This window comes from Danio rerio, chromosome 20 (assembly GCF_052040795.2).
Source record: "Danio rerio strain M-AB ecotype USA chromosome 20, GRCz13ab, whole genome shotgun sequence".
Classification (NCBI taxonomy): domain Eukaryota; kingdom Metazoa; phylum Chordata; class Actinopteri; order Cypriniformes; family Danionidae; genus Danio; species Danio rerio.
The window spans coordinates 30,578,149-30,596,347 of NC_141040.1; the positions used below are offsets into that span (position 1 = coordinate 30,578,149).

The window sequence follows — 18,199 nt, forward strand, 5'->3', positions numbered from 1 at the left end:
TAGTATTTATTAGCCCAAATAACCATTACCTAAATAGCCAGGTCTGTCCCGTTTTAGGGTCCCCTTGAAAAATTTCCATTGTATTCCGAGCTATTCTGAGCGTTTTCGGAAAATGTTTGCGGTGTGAGAAAATGCAGCGTTTTATTAATTTATTTGCCTTGTGAGAAAATGCAGCATGTTTGTTTTTGTTTTTTGCGCTGTAAGAAAATGCAGCGTGCTTTTTCAGAATGTGTTTGCATTGTAACAATTTGCAGCATGTGAGCTGTCAAACAGATGAAGATCTTTTATTGATTTGCTGCCATTTTTGTAATCGTTCGTTTTGTAATCGCACGTTTTCTTAAATTGCAGCACGTTAAGCTCTCTTGGCCATCGTGTAAATCCCTAAAACGAGAATCATCAAGACTGATGCACACTATTTTCACTTCGCTTTTTGTCAGCATTTTTTTACATGAGTTTTGACATTTATGCCCAAGCAATTTTTACTGGTGATTAGTTGTACAAAATCTATCTATGATGTTACACTGAAAAAAATTATTCAAAGATTATTCCTTGGATTTACTCAATTTCTTTATGTTAAGAGGTGGTAAACAATTTATTTGGGCTGAATTTAAACAAACAAATTAAGTTGAACATTACTAAACTTAATTTGTTTGTTTAAATTCAACACAAACAAATTATTTGCAACAGTTCTGCATGCAACACTTTTTTCAGTGATGATGCTTAATGAAAAATAGAAATAGCACAACAGCTCTTCTGACGTGTTCAGGTTAAAGCCATTCACACGTTATTGTTAAGTACTCCAGAGTACTTGCCATTACTATCTCGTCATCCCTGTATGGCTTTTATCATACAGCTCTTTCCATTCATTCATTAATTAATTAAAACATTTTCTGTTGAAACTGTCAACTTATCCAGCATATGTTTTGCGCAGCGGATGCCCTTCCAGCTGCAACCCATCACTGGGAAACATTCATACACACTGACTGACACACATACAGTACGGTCAATTTTAGCCTACCCAATTCACCTATACCAAATGTTTTTGAACTGTGGGGTAAATCGGAGCACCCCAGAGAAAACCCACACATGCAAACTCCACACAGAAATGCCAACTGACCCAGCTGAGGCTCAAACCAGCGACCTTATTGCTGTGAGGCGAATGTGCTACCCTCTGCACCACCACGTCACCCCTCTTTCCATTTAGACACCATTAAAACAAGCAGCTCCACATTTATATTGTCTCATATTCTTTGTCGTTAGAAATGTGTGCTCTCCTAGACCATTTTGTGCTTGAGCACAACAAGTTTTGATTACTGTAAACTCAGAAGCTCCTGGCATGTGAACAAAAGTGATTCTTATATGCACATTGCATTGTTTGTATCTATTTAATCACATTGGCGATAACCACAAGTGAAAATAATCCTGGTGTGCACATAGCAAGTACATTTTTAACAACCTTCTTAACTCTCAAAATGAAACAAATTTAACAACAACAACAAAAAAAACTTTCAGTGAGTGCAGTATGGCAAATTAGACTTTTCACATTTTTATATTTAGTGCACTGCTGCTTCTCAAGCAAATTTTCTTCTGAGTTTTCCCCCCTATTATTCCTAAATAAAACTACTGACCTTACAATGAATTCCCTTTATATACTGTACTGCTCACAAAGCAATGTTGTTGCAAGGTGTTATACTGAACACATAAAGCATCCATAACTAAAACAAGTTTGCAGTGATGTGAAGGATGCAGGTGACCTTTGTAAAGATTAAAAACAAGTGTTTACAAACACATGCTTGGTTGTGTTCTTCAGGCATCCTGATTTAGTTTAGTACTAACCCCCAAAAAATGCTATGTGAGGGCTGGTTTATCAGTTAAGCTGATATTTGTGGTGTCACTGTGCATTTTGACCTTTTAGGCAAGACGTCTTCAGTTAACAGACTGACCAGAAACTAGTTTGATGTTAATGACACACTAGATGAAAGAGAATTATCTTAATGTGTAATTAGTTTCATGTGTCAAACCACAGGGAGCACTAATCACAATTATGACTTCAAAGAAAACCATTTGAGGGAATTATCATTAGTTTATAAAGTCAGTTTCGATCATTTCAGTTCAAAATGAAAAAAAAAATCGAATAATTCTCGAAAGTCTGCAATGAATAATATGAGGATGCGTATGCTAAAGCATTTATGTAAACAAAAAACAATGTGAATTCCTCTATTCAATGTCACAGCAAATGCAAACATAAACTTTGAAAAATTAATAGTAAAAACCAAGAAAGTGAAACAAGTCAAAGATAACTACACAAGATTTAAGATCGCCGCACCTCACAAACTTTGTGTTTTGGCTTGACAAAATTGTACTCATCCAAATCAATTGACTTTTCTGAGTAATAAAGACATAGAATGTAAAGGTTACAGATAAGAAGATTTTCACAATTAGATTAAACAATTTGCTAATTAAAAGTAAATTAAAAAGTGTTGTAAATAAATTGGTTAGGTTTTTACAGTGTGGAATGAAACTTGTATCAGATTTTTTTTCTGGCATTTGATTGTATTATTATATAGTCTCACCTTTAGCTGAACTGTTTTGTGTAATGAAGTGTTGACGTGAGCCAAGAATTCCACCATCACTTTCTTTCTCGCTCACACGCACATACACGAACAGACGATACATTTTTTTAATTGAACAAAGTTCAAAAGCACCTTGTTTTGAGTGTGACCTGGGTCATGTCCTGATATTCAGTTGAAAAAAATACACAAGTATTGGCAAGTAAATTACAAGTAGATATTTGGCAAATATTTCCTAAGAACTGTTTAAAAGAGAGAAGATTTTTCCAACAAATTTGTAAAAATTTTAATAATATTTTTTTTTTAAATCTTTAATGGATAGAACAGTGAAGAGTATTGACAGGAAATAAAGGGAAGCAGAAAAAGGGGAAAGATCGGCAAAAGACTTCAAGCTATGAATTAAACTTAGGTTCTCATGAGCACCTTGGCAATGCGTGTCAACGCTCTTAAAGGGATAGTAACAATAAAAACTCTGTCATTATTTATTTACCCTTTACTTGTTACAAGTTGCTTTACTTGTTGCTTCTGTTTTCTGCTGAACTCAAATGGAGGTATTTTGAAAAATGTTTAAGGTAACCATTGACTTTCATAGTGTAGGAAAAACAAATACTACTTAAGTCAATGGTTACAGCTTACAATCATTTTTCAAAATCTCTTTTTTGATGTTGAACCGATGAATAGAAGCATATATATATATATATATATATTTTTTTTTTTTTTCATTTTATTCCAGCCAAACTAAAAATAATAAGACTTTCTGCAGAACACAAAAAATATTATAGAAAAATACTGTGAAAGTGTCCTTGCTCTGTTAAACATAACTTGGCATATTTAAATAAAATAATTTTAAAAGAATTAATATTAGTATTAAACTTTCCCTATTACTTATATTTGTCTTTTGTGGAACACCAGCCTATGAATGAGTAAGTGAATGGGGACGTGAATGAGTTAGTGATGTTTTAATATTCTACAATTGCATTTTGAAATGATCAACTTCTCTTGTAAAAGAGTAGAGCCTTCATCCTAAAGGTTTCAACCTGCTGTTGGAGGTATTCATTCATTTTAGCACAGCACACCAAATCTCAAATAATAAAGGTAATTCTTTTATTATTATTATTATTAGAATATTCAAAAAGGTACATAAATTGGGATCATACAAATACAAAGAAACATCAACAAAAAACAAAAAACAACAAAAACAAAACAAACAAAAACAACAACAATATAGTCAAAAACTGGTAGGTGTGTGTGTGTGTGTGTGTGTGTGTGTGTGTGTGTGTGTGTGTGTGCTGCAAAACACGGTTGCTGGTTAAACTTGTATGTTATGCAAAAATTAAATGTACACTAAAGGCAAGGAAAACATTATTCACAAAGGGCAGTTATCTTGCACTTACGTTATCATTCATGAAGATTAGTTTCAGCAAGGCAAAAATATATATATGTGTGTGTGCGTGCGTGTGTGTATGTGTGTTAATAGATCAATGTTGAATTACCCTGTTCTCTCTGTAATCTGCATCTGGAGATCCGTTTGTTCCAGTGTAACTTCCTCTGATTAATAACCCAAACACATATGAATGAGTAACACTGGATCAATACAGGGCTGTAATGACCAACAATAGCATCTGCCACTCGGCCATTACTTTATTGAGTGTAAAGGGATAGCTCACCAACCCCAAAAATAAAGTCTGTCATTGTTTACTGACCATCATGTCAATCCAAACCTGTATCACCTCATTTCTATGAAAGGGAAACACAGCTAAAGTGTTAAAAACTGTCCAGTTAGGAACTAGAACAACAGTTTATTTTATTGTAGCGATGGAAATGGGTAGTTCATGTCATTTTTAATCTATATGACTTTTTTTTTTTTGAGAAAAAGGTATTTTAAATCAAAGAAGATATTATGAATGGAATTTGTTGATCATTTTAAAGAGCCAATTTAGTCCCAATCACCTAAACAAATCACTCCATTAAACAAATCAATTTCACTATACAAATAAAAACGCTTTACTAAGTGTTTAAAGGGATAGCCACATCAACAAAACCCTTTTTAAGTTAAAGGGGTTCAAAACAACAACTTGTATTAAAACAACATCTAAATATTTTACTTTTCAGAAGATTTGTAGAAACAAAAAATATTCTGTATATAAAAAACTAAATATCTGTAAAACAAACTTCACTATGGAGACAAACAAAAACTAGCTCTAACACACACACACACAAATAAATATTTACTCACTTTTATGTTGTTTCAAACTGATTATTTCTGCTGCAAAACAGAAACTATTATATTTTGAATTCTAGAAAAGCAACTACATAAAATGAATAATGGAGTGTTTTTAAAAAAATTCTGTAATCATTTACTCACCCTCCACTTGTTTCAAACCTGTTTGACTTTTTCCATCGATCCAACTTCTATATAATTTGTTTTCATTCTATGAATGTCAATCATGGTTACCAGTTTCTAAATACCATTTTTCAAAATATTTTCTTTAGGTTTATTAGATAAAAAAAAGAGGTTTGGAACCACTTGAGGTTGTGCAAATTGTGAGTCAGTTTTCATTTTGAGGTGAACTATCCATTCATGTGGATAATTCAACAGTACATATTTCTTCTGCATCAAAAGAAAATATCTGAATGCAGGAAGATATTATGAACCGTGTTTTTATGTTTATGCAGTTTATATCAATAGAATGATTTAAAAAGCATGTTGGTTTGTTTGAAAGAAAATCAAACACTGTGCATCAAAACTAACTATAACTCTAAAAATATAACACAGGCCAAGATGTACATGAAGCTGGCTCTGTGTTTTGTCTTGCAGTAAATGAATGCAGCAGTAGCGCAGCAGGGCGGGGTGTATCGTGCGAAGCTCAGTGCGTGAGGAGGGCGAGCGCTTGGATCCCCTTTCAAGTTTAGACAAAGACAGCAGAACGGCTGCGCTCGCCAGGTAAACACAAATCCACCGGCAGACCATGAGGGTGGAGGGTGAGGGAGCCTGTTGCTTACATTTCTCTTCAAAATGCCTCCTGCGCAGCATAGAGCGCAGTTAAAGCTGTCAACACGTGGCACAGAGTGCAACTCATATCAGATAATCCGCTATCAGATTTGTTTTTAGGAAAATACCTTTTGTAATGTTTTCTCCGGGCTGCATGCGAGCAGAGCTGCCGTAGCGTGTGAGGAGCAGCGATAAAGAGCATCTAAATCAGCATGCGATGGTCAAACCGTGATGTTCTCTTCTATATCCGAAACCAGTCGTCTAATGTTGATACACAGACTGGTGGATGCAGACCCGCAACACTTTGACTTTAATCATCACAGTGACATGAACAGATTTCAGCTTAACTCTCACACACACATACATCACCTCTGCTTAACCTCTCTTTAATAACAGCGCTTGCCTACCTCTGTATGTTTGTTTATTTATCTTTTACTGGTTTGGCAAGTTAACATCACCTCAGGTGAAAGCCCTCAGTGAGTGTCTGAGAGATTTAAAAGGTGCAGAGAAAGGACACACACACACACACAAACACACACACACGAACAGTGAACAGACAATGAGGGCAGACGTTTTTGTTGTTAAACACATGGCTACTCTTAGCAGACACAGAGAATCACAGAGTTTACGTGTTTCAGATTCCTCTTACATGAACACACACCCACATGAACACAAGCCCATTTCACACAACAGACAAATCCCACCCTGTGTCTCAAAACACACATTTGCATTGGGTTATTGTATTTTGACTCTGTCCTCAACAATAACATAATAACATAATGTGAAATGGTGTGATTATACATAGAATGTTTGCATGATAACGGATTTTAGGTAATTACAAACACTGTCAAAAGAATTCAATAACAGGTTGTAATTGTTAACTAAAGCTGTTTAACATTGACAACAACTGAAATAATTGCATAAATGTTTTCTTTAAAAACTTAACTTTCATTAAGTTTAAGCAATTTCATTAAGATCCCATGAAAATTCATATAACTACAAATTACAGACATGAAAAAACACAAAGAAATTGCTAAAGTATTATATTGTAAAATTAAACAGAAAATATGTATATGAAGATTCTAATCATTTTAAACAATCTAGTTAAGCATGATCATGTATTATTTTTAGACAATATAATAATTACAGGTCAGCATAAATGTTTCATTTTTACATAAATATATCTGTTATGCTGTATGACAATGAAATACATTATTTAACCCATATTTTGACATATTGTTTTTCACAAAAGCACTTTATTTTTTAGCATTTCATATGCTTTCTATTGATTTGGACCAAAATGAAACATCTCATTATACATTATTCATTCATTCATTTTCCTTTAGCTTAGTCAGTAACACATTATTTTGATGGTCCACTTGAGTATTAGTAGACTCTCTGCTTAATATCTGTTGATACTGCTCCTTTTACAGACATTTAACTGACCATAAGAAACTTAGCAGGTACATGTCAACTTACACTGACCCTAACCCCAACCACAACAGCAACCTAACAATACTTATAATCTAACAAGAATTAGTTGCCATGTACATGCAATGTATCTTATGATTACCAAACCGCTTAGTCCCTTCATTCATCAGAGGTTGCCACAACGGAATGAACCACCGAGTTATTCAGCATATATTTTACACAGCGGATGCCCTTACAGCAGCAATCCAGTACTGGAAAAAATCCATACACACTTATTCCCACATACTACGGCCAATTTAGTTTATTCAATTCACCTGTACTGTATGTCTTTGGACTGCCGGGAAAACTGGAGCACCTGGAGAAAACCCATGTGAACACGGAGAAAACATGCAAACTCCACACAGAAGCTCCAGCTGAGGCTCAAACCAGCGACCTTCTTACTGTGAGGTGGCAGTGCTAACCACTGAGCCACCACTGTCGGCCCTAAATAACATCATATTTATATATATATATATATATATATATAAATCCGGCGACCCCGGATTAATAATATTTATATATTATATATATATATATTATATATATGTATATATATATATATATATATATATATATATATATATATATATATATATATATAGATATATATATATATATATATATATATATATATATATATAATTATAACATTATACGCATAGAAATTATTTTAGGCCAAATCCCTTCATTCTTACAGCTTAGTGAGGAGTAACCTGACTCAGATGACTATGCATTTTTCTCTTGTGTGGAAATTCCAGAAACATTCATTCATGCATTTGAAAGACAATGCTGCAGTGTTTACACATGACTACACTAAATATTCAATTCACTTCAAGTTATTTAGCACTTTTCATAACAATTATTAGCCACCACCTAAATAAAGGTTCAATACACCAAAACTGAACAAAATATTCACAAACTCAATCCCATATATGGACTCTCAAGCTTATTTAAGCTCTAACAAACGTCTCTTACGCCAACAGGTAAATAGTCCAGTTTCTCACTTGTTGACTAAACGGAAATAAACTGTCTGTGTTGTATTGCCAGACTCAAAACCACACTGAGACTAGCTTCTAACATGAAACAGTGCACCTGCAAAACTTGCAGCTCTGTCATGTCAAACACACACACACACACACACACACACACAAAATATTACACACTTGCTGTCACGCAAAGAGTTAGAAACACACTCCAAAACAGAATTAGGTTTCACACTTCATAGTGATAAAACGCCTCTCACGCTTGCAGATGCAAACACAAATCCGCTCAACAACAAACACACAAGTGCTCATTGTATCAAATTACACACTTGGAACAAAGATAACAAAAACAAAACCCAAGTGGGAGGAAGGAGAAAATTTAAGGAATTCATTAAGAGAAAAAGAGAGGGAAATGCTGGGTGCAGCGGATAGCATGAACCAAACAAGGCATGAAACAGGTGCGAGTTCTCTCATAACAGCTCCGCAAACGGATGTCTTTGGGATGTAATCAAATATGAAATAGTTTTTACACACACTGCTGTATGAGCCAGAGCCTCGGTTATAATGAGAGTGGTGATTCGGCTGCTGTATCATTTCTCTCGGCTGTTTGCTCAGCGGTGCGCTAACATCTTACCGTCTTTTCATGTGCCAAACCTAGAATGGAGCAGTAATCATAGCATCTGGTGGTGGTTAGAGATCTGGGATAATAATCTAAATCGTAGAAGTGATGATCCAGGAGTTAAAATCATTTCCCTGACATGATCTCTGTCAACTTTGGGACATTTAACATTGGCAATATATGCTTTACGTGTGCTGTAAGTCGATGCTAAACGATCAAATGCTAACCTGGGGTACGTTTCCCAAACATTGACGTAACTTGAGGCTCAACTATAATAGTATGATGCATCGTTGGGGAAAAGAACGATGTAGTGACGAGTGTTTCCCAAAATGCATAGTTTCTCTGTCGCAGATCCATCGCTTGAACCATGTAAGTTATAACGTAAAATGCCCATAATGATGCTCTAATCATTTCTTTGTGCAAATTATATTGTTTTACACAAACACGCATTTAAAATAAAATCCAATAATAGATTTGGTAAAAACATGCACTCGCTTTTCATATTAACTGAAATATATGTAAATGGCATTTAGGGCCTATGTTTGCTTTACAAATATTATTGAGAATATGTAAATTATATAAATAAAGAAATAATGAGGTGATTTATTAAGAAATGAGATTTAATATTTAGTATGTACTAGAAATGAAAAATGTATACTTTAATGATATTAATAATATTCATGAAGATGATTCTTCTTCTTATTATTATTATTAAGTAGGATATTTTTCATTTATTTATTTTTTAGAAAAGTCTACTTTTACAATTCGACACTTGTAAACCACAGCAGAAAGTAACCAGCAGGCCCATGTCGTATACAGTACAGATACTTAATAAATAGCCTACTATAAATTAAAAGAATTAACGTATGGATTCTGAGAGGTAATCAAAATCATTTGGTGAGGCAGTCGTAATATATGTATATATAATATATTAATGGTCCATCTTAAAATTCAATATATATTATTTTGGGAAATTCTAATGGGAAAATTCTAAGGTCATTAACTATTACTACATCCATAAAACGGTAAGAGTGCAAATTATTATATGCATTTGTTCATATTGCAAAATATCTCTTTTTCACCAATAAGGTTTATACACATTGCAAAGGCAGAAACTGATAATAGGGTCTAGTTCAGGGGTGGGCAAACTTGGTCCTGGAGGGCCAGTGTCCTGCACAGTTTAACTCCAACTCTAAACAAAAACACCTGAACATGCCAATCAGTGTCTTCAAGATCACTAGAAATCTATAAGCAGGTGTGTTTGATTGGAGTTGGAGTTAAACTGTGCAGGACACTGGCCCTCCAGGACCAAGTTTGCCCACCCCTGGTCTAGTTAATATGTGAGTGGACTTTGGAGCTTACGATGTGGTCATTTGGGATTGGTCGCTTTGTATGTCACAGTATTTGGGTCACATGGTCAAGAAAGATACAAAATAGATGGTAAACTTGGCTTTGGCCTCCTCTCCTGCTCTGAAGTCTATCTTCTCTGACTCTACTGCTATCAGGCTCTCTTCAGGGTCTACTCTCTCTCTCCCTCGCGTCTCTTCCTTTCTTTCAGGGAACTTTATTTTACATTTAAGCTGGCTACAAATAATATCACATGTTTTTTATCGTTTCATGTTTTATCATTATATACAGTTAATTTGCACCTAATTCAGTTGTAACTATGGCAAAATATTTTTCAAGTATTTTTAAACTACTTTTAATTTAACCTCAACACTTAATTGCTCCATATTGCAATCCAATCTCATAATAGCAACGTTCTGTTTTTGGTATAAGATTGTAGAAGGATGGTTTGACTAGAAATGTACAGCTTTTTACCATCATACTGATACCTTTTTAGTCAATCGGCAAAACTCCAGTTTGAACCGATGTAGTTAAAACCACATTCTTACAAACTAATCAATTCTGTTAACAAATAAAAGTAGCTACATGTTAATTATTAAAAAAAAGTTTAATGTACTACTCATTAGTTAATCAAGTCAAAATTTTAGTTTTGCAGTCAAGATAATATGGGAAAAAGATTTGGGACGCACAATTGAAGATGAGAACTGGAGAAAAATGCTGGGAATTTAAAATGAATGTCTAAAGATGTTAAAGATGTTAGAACACGTCTTATACAGTTTAAAATTTTACATAGATTTTACTGGACTCCTAAGAGACTGTTCAAAGCAGGTTTCAAAAACAATCCAGAATGCTGGTGATGCCAAGAAGAAACAGGTGACCTTTTTCATATATTATGGCAATGCCCACAAGTCCAACTTTTTTGGAGAGAGATGCATGAATACCTTGTAAAGATACTGCAGACCCAGTATGACTTTTGCCCAAGCTTATATTTACTTGGTGACCCATGTCCCTTAAACCACATGAATAAAACTGAATCGCAGTGGATACAGAGCTGTATTATGCTAGGCAGACGGCTGATTGTTAAAAACTGGAAATCCTCCAGTAGACCTCCGATCTTCGAGTGGATCTCGAGTTAGGACCAGTTGCAGCCTATGAAAAACTCTCCTAAGGTTTACATGGAAGAATTGAATTTATTTTGATAAATGGGGAAAATTTGTAAATTTCTGCAACCCACAATGTAAGTAAACATGTAACAAGACAAAATAATAATTAAGGTTAAGATATTAGCAACCCCCCACCCTTCTTTGTTTTTTTCGTTTTCTTTTTTCTTTTTTTTACTTGTGTGCTTTTTGGTTTGGTTTACTTTTGTAACTGATATGGTGTTATTTATTTATTGTATTTATTTATGTTGTATTGTTCTGCTTTTATGCTAATGCTCTGTATTTGATATTCATCTGCATTATTTGAAAAAGAAAAAATCAATAAAAAGTTCAAATCGTAAAAAAAAAAAAAAAAAAAAAAAAGTTTAATTTAGTTAACCTAAAAACTAAAATAACTAAATAGAAAACTAAAGTAGAGGCTAATGTAAAAATATATAAAGCTAGACATACAAAGAAAAATCTGGGAGTTCAGTATGGTCTTATAAAAAACAAACAAATCTTATATTAATTAAATAGGTTTTTTTAGAATTATGTTTACGTCACAAACTGAGATATTATAGAATAAAACTAAAACCATAAACTAAAATATTTTTTGCTTACTAAAATAAACATCAACTTAAAAGAACTATTAACTAAAATTACATAAAGCTAAAATATAAACTGAAACAAAACAATATTTATTTTTAAAATATTGTATATATATATATATATATATATATATATATATATATATATATATATATATATATATATATATATATATATATATACACACACACACACACACACACACACACACACACACACACACACACACGTTTGTTTTTGTGAAAAGTGGGGAAATTACATAGGTTTCCATTCATTTTATACTGCCCAAACCGTATATTGTATTGCCCTCACCCCACCCTACCCCTAAACCCAACTATCACAGTAGACAGTGTGCAGCTTTACTCTCTGATTGAACTCATTCTGTAGGATTTATACGCATTTTGAGAAATGAGGACGTCACCAATGTCCTCATATTTCACCTCCTTTTTGTAATACCTGTATCATACCCATGTCATTATACAGATTTGTGTCCTGATATGTCACAAAAACACGTACACACACACACACACACACAATAGTGACCCAGTGATACTAAAGCATAATGTATGTGAACATGGATGGATATTTATCTTGTGACTTGCTAGTCTACATTTAACTTAAATGGTTAAACCAGTAAATACCATTAAATTAAAGAAATCTATCCATTTCTACATTATATATAGTCCATATTTAAACATCAAAACCTTTCATTTCCTAAATAAAACCCAGACAACCAAACAAATTCTTGAAATGCTTGATGGCTTCGTCAGTATTTAAAGCTAAAAAGATAAGCATGGTGTTGATCAAGTGCTGGATCCTATCTAAACGCTAGACAGAAGATAAATAGATGACTTTGAACTTTTTGTGTTGAGAAAAAGATCATGACACCTGCATTTTTTGAGAAGGAAAAAAAAAGATAAACCACACGCACACCTGCGCGCATACAAACACATAGACACAAACACACACACACACACACACAGCATTACAGACAGAGGGCCTGAAGTTATCAGATGGCTTAACACAACAGGTATGAGCAGAATGATCATTTTAGCCGTCACAAATAAACAGCTTCGGAGACTCTTGCTGGACAAGAATCAAACAGCCAACCGTTTAATTCTGCCTCTTTCTATTAGCATTCGATTACACTTATAAAGAGGAGAAAGACTGCTTGACATGCCCTTTAAATGTCAGCTTTTGGCCTGCTCAAGTGTTCAGGCTGCTGGAAATCATTTGGTCTTAGAATAGTGAGGGAAATGAGTAAGCACTGGGCCGAAATTCTATCTGACTGCAGCGGTTTAAAGCCGCGCACATTGCCAAACTGCTAAATTCATATTTATTTGAGTTTATGACTGGGGAAGCAGTCAAGGTTTTTGAATATATCCAGGGATATTCAAAGACGTTTGGTCTCTGAGCAGAAATGTGGCCAGCATCATACATCAGGACACAATTTATTTCAAGACGCTTCATCAAAGTAAAGAGCTTTGTTGTTTATAAAGGAAGTTGATCTGGGTTTCATGTGTGGTTTGTGTGAGTGAATTTACCAAGAACTCTTTTTTTTTCTGTTTTAAAATGCTTGATTTTACAAAGTATGGTTACATATGACAATGGAGCTCTGTAATTTTTGAGATGCATGAATGATTTTAGCAGTACGCACACAAGTTATATTGTGAAGATGGGTAATTTATGCTGATGTGTGTACAAGCTACCTAACTACAAACCCAGCATAACTAAATTTGATTCCGCACACACCTTTAAGGCATAGTTCACTCCAAAACAATCCTTAAGTTGCTCCAAAACACAAAACTGCACCCTTAAAATGTGGTTATTTCAATTAAAAATAAGGAATATATAGACAAACAAAATAGATGGGTTCAATTTTTTTTTTAAATATAAACCTGCCACTGGGTTTGTCCATAATTTTCTGAACTCTGTGCTAATCCAGCAGTTTTAAGTGTAGTACCAAATGTTTAAAATTAAAGATTCCAAAAGGGATTTTTGTAGAAATGCCATATGATTTTTGGTTGACCAATGAGGTAAATGTTTTTTAAATATTTTTTTGCATATATTTTCTGCATCAACTTCATCTAAATACCCTATTGAAACTATTATAAAACATTTTGTAAAATAAAAGGGTTATATACATATTAAAACTTTCTTCGTGGAGTCTTCAATGAAGAACCTTTATTAAGACAGTACTTCCACAGAAGTCCACTGAAGATTATGGTGGTCAAATGTTTGATTTTCAATGTTCTCCATTTTAAAATTGTATTTATTTATATTATTATTTTCATCAATTAAAAAAAAAAACATGAGTTTAGAAGAGGTGGAGAATCAATGATGACAGAAACAATGTTTGCTTGAATCCTTATTCTATGCTGTCGATCAGTTTGGGAAAAAAAAGAATCTAAATATATGCACATAAAAAAGATCATTAAACAGCATAGCATGGTAAGCATACCTCAAACAGAATACTATTAAATACTATTAAATAATATTTCCTCTATGTTTATTTACGATTCTTCTAAAACAATCAGTATCAAAGACTGGAATAATAAATTTTAAACATATTTGTATGTTTTTTTGTTGCTGTTGTTAAAATGTTTGAGAAGTATAATGTTGTAGTGGCATTTTTTGTGAATTTTTAGTGAATCTGGTTAAGTAAGTAATAAATAAATAAATAAATAAATTAAGTAATTATTTATAGCAGGCAACATGAAAACTGTACCCAGGAATCAAACAAGAGAGTTAAATGGACACCCAGAAAAATACAAATTCTTAATTTACTTAAGTTACATTCTTTCAAACTTCTGTGACTGTATATTTTAAACTTCAGTGAGTTGTGTTTTCAATTAAGATCAATAGGGTTAAATGTTTTTCTAGACCCCCGTGTGCTACAAAAATCCTTTTTTCCATGGAAATTTAAGTTATGGTTACCTACAACCCAACAGTAACATGATTAGACTGTCTCCATGGACGACTATATAATCATTTGTGTATGTATGTGTATTTGTGTGCGTGTGTTTATAGACACACACACCACAAGTCGCACAGGCTTGCTTGCCTGCCCCATGAACCCAGAAAATTACACACACCATCGGAGCACAAGAGAATGTTTTGGATTCACTCAAAGAAAAAATATCCCAAAGGCTTTATGTAGGTGTGGTTCAAAAGACAGTTAAATGATTATCACTCACCTTAGGGCATGTTAGGAACTTATGAAACTCCATGACCTTTCACTGTGCCTTCACCTCTGGAGAAAGAATAAGAAGGATTTTTTTAGACAGGTGTTTGTTGCATTGATTTTTTTTTCATACACTCTGACCTGTGTGTGATCTCGTAACGTTTTAGGTATACAGTATGTGGCTCTCTTCCAAGCTCATCATAAGTGCAGTAAACTTCCCCATTCTTTTTAAAAGTCAGCAACTGCCATGAGCAAATTGTTTCATTAAACATGTAAACTCAGTTTACAAAGAGTGATCGTGAGTGACACGTTGATGTCAGGTATTGGGTGCGTCAGAATCAGGTGTGACATTCCACATACCGTGGCGGGGTCAACTTGCCAATTTCACAGTTCAAATGAATTAGCAGGTATGTTCCTTTTGTCTAGTAGGGCCTATTTATGTCTGTATAGAATGAATAAGAAGAATGGGGAAACTAACGTTGGATCAAGCCTAGCAATAACTGCTTATCATTAAAGAATGCTATTCTCTGATGAGGGCCACGATAAATAAAAAAATGCTTATCAACAACTAGCACTTGTTTTTACTTTGTTTACCGTGAACTAAAAATACTAAACATTTACACAATTATACCCTTACAATAAGCCATGTGCATGTTCTGGGCTGGCTCGTACATTACAGCTGATTTTAGGTAGTTTATTAGAATCTTCTATTATAACTTTTAGAAAATGTAAACATTAAATAGAATGCACAACAAATGCATAATCACAAGTCATTTATAATTTATGATGGTTTCGTTTCAGAAAATTTGCAAGAATATATCAAATACAACTGTTTTTGTGACTTCTGTATTTGATGCAATTATAACATACCCTCATAACCCTCACACAGTCGACTGCTGGGCCTTATAACAACTTAAATGTCCTCAATCAAAGATGTTTCATATAAAAAATGTCCCTTTCCACTCCAAACCTCACACGGGGGCAGGTGAGTGTCTCAAAATCCTTAACTCGCGTGAATGCGCTTCTGATTGATAGGTCTGGAGTGTAAGCCCGCCCCCGTGGGCTGTCCTTTAGGAGCGATTACTATATTAACACCCGCCGGTGTACTCCGTTCTCCCATGAGGACTTCTTAACCGATAGGAAGTGATAACTCTCATCGCTTTCAAAACCCTGACTAAGACTGAGCAGCTTTGCTCAAAACAAACAGCAGACGTCTTCATTATAAGCAACTCATCTGACCTGACAATGAAGTTGGAGGTTTTCTCTGCGAGTCGCCTTGTGGACAAGCCGCTGGACCTGTGCAGTGACATGGATGTGAACGTGGCTTCACCGCTGTCCACGGAGGAGGAATTGGGCTCGGATGGAGACTGCTCAGCCAACAGTCCAGGACCCGGTGCCCCTGTTCCGGACGGGAAGGCGAAACCATATACGCGTAGACCCAAACCACCTTACTCTTACATTGCACTTATTGCAATGGCCATACGCGATTCCAACACCGGTCGTCTTACACTTGCTGAAATAAACGAATACTTAATGAAAAAATTCCCGTTTTTTCGGGGCAGCTACACGGGGTGGCGAAACTCTGTACGGCATAACTTGTCATTAAACGACTGCTTTTTAAAAGTGTTGCGAGATCCCTCGCGTCCGTGGGGCAAAGACAATTATTGGATGTTGAACCCACACAGCGAGTACACTTTTGCAGACGGCGTTTTCCGCCGGAGGAGGAAGCGCATCAGTAAGAAGATCCTGGGCAGCGCGGAATCCCCAGAGCGCGTGCCCGCGGATGACAGCAGGCTTCCAGCGCGCGACGAAAGCGTCTCTAAGTTTTCCAGCTCCTTCGCCATAGACAGCATCCTCAGCAAACCGTTCATGCGGAGGGAGCAGAGCACAGATGACACTTGTTTTGGTACCACCAGACTAATGCTGTCAGCTGCTCCTCACTTTCTGCCAGTTGCCATGGGCTATCCGCCACAGAGCAGATTCCAGGTCAGTTCTGAGGTGTCGAATGTCTTTCCAATCTACAGGTGTAATACCGCGGACATTTCTAACATCAGTCGAATGGCGGACATACAGAGTTCCCTTCCGGGTTTGGCACACTCCCACACTACTCTACAAGAGGCTGGATTTCACCCCTTCAGAATAGACTCTTTGCTGTCATGAAATGAAAGTGTAAACAAGAAACATTCACACACATAAACGCTACTTCTTTGGTGTTTGACACACCCTTTATGTGCACTTTGCTCTGTTAAATAGTGTGAAACAGTTTGTATGTTTGTGGTTTTGTGATTTAAGCGCATGCACAAAGAACACATGCTTACTGCAGTGCTGCATGCCCTGTTTAGATGTCTTAAATAATCTATGACGCGCCACTGCACAGTGTTTACTAATTCCACTTTCATTTCTTGTAAACGATGGCACAACCATGTCAATAATTATGAACAGAATGTGTATTTAAAACGTAGTCTGCTTCTTTGTAAAACTGTGTTGGGTTGTACCTGTACCGTGTTTTATGTTTGTGTAAATGTTATGGTTTGTTTAGAGCTGTGCTCAAGCAGGTGGAACACATAAGCAGTACTTTTGTCAATAAAAGAAAATATGACAGAGAATCAAAGCATATTGTTTTATTATTCTTGCTAGCTAGCGTTTTTATGACAAACTCTTTTACCTACAATGATTTTAAGCACTTGCCGAAATCTGTCATACGTGTGCATAACAAACAATATAAGCACCCACACTGAGAATTTTTGATTTTAAGAAGTTTCTAAGTATTAATTAGAAAAAAAGTAACAAAAATGCATCATAACCTAACTTATAAAACAGCAAACCATAACCATAGCAACCGTATAGCGCTCAAATGATTTCAATTAATAATCCGTATCAAATCACACTAAATATATCCTAATAATTATAAATAATTGGAAAACAGTTATTATTAAAACAATTTCATTTTAGGTCTCTATAAAGACTACAAAAAGAGTCTTTAATGCCACATGAACCATTCTGGGTTCCAGAAAGAACCATTCTTTAAAGAGCTCTTAAAATAATAATTTATTTGAGAATGAAGTCACTGTAAAGCCCTTGTGTTGAATAAAAAGGTTCCACGGGTTATAAAAGCTCTTAAATGGAACCGTTTGCCTAAATAAATATATTTTATTTTAAAACTATTTGTTCCCCATTTTTTCTAAACGGTTTCTTATATTTGTGTTAAAACACAGATAACATCTAGGAAGGGGAAGAAAATAATATTATCTGGCAGAGGTGACGGTGGACTTAAAGGGTTAGGAAT

At 34.8% G+C, this 18,199-nt stretch overlaps 1 protein-coding gene and 1 long non-coding RNA gene across 14 annotated transcripts in view; one reads left to right on the plus strand and one right to left on the minus strand.

Annotated features, from left to right (window-relative positions):
• Positions 1-18,199, minus strand: part of LOC137488655 (uncharacterized) — an 81,706-nt gene that overhangs the window by 41,105 nt on the left and 22,402 nt on the right. For all 13 annotated transcript variants that reach the window (XR_015518448.1, XR_015518444.1, XR_015518440.1 and 10 more), the window contains one exon: positions 14,927-14,982. This is a non-coding gene — a long non-coding RNA (uncharacterized LOC137488655). The remainder of the gene's footprint in view (positions 1-14,926; positions 14,983-18,199) is intronic.
• Positions 16,038-17,524, plus strand: foxq1b (forkhead box Q1b). Its single transcript, NM_212907.2, is given in 1 exon segment — positions 16,038-17,524. A coding segment is annotated over 1 exon segment (915 nt). The 5' UTR covers positions 16,038-16,158; the 3' UTR covers positions 17,074-17,524.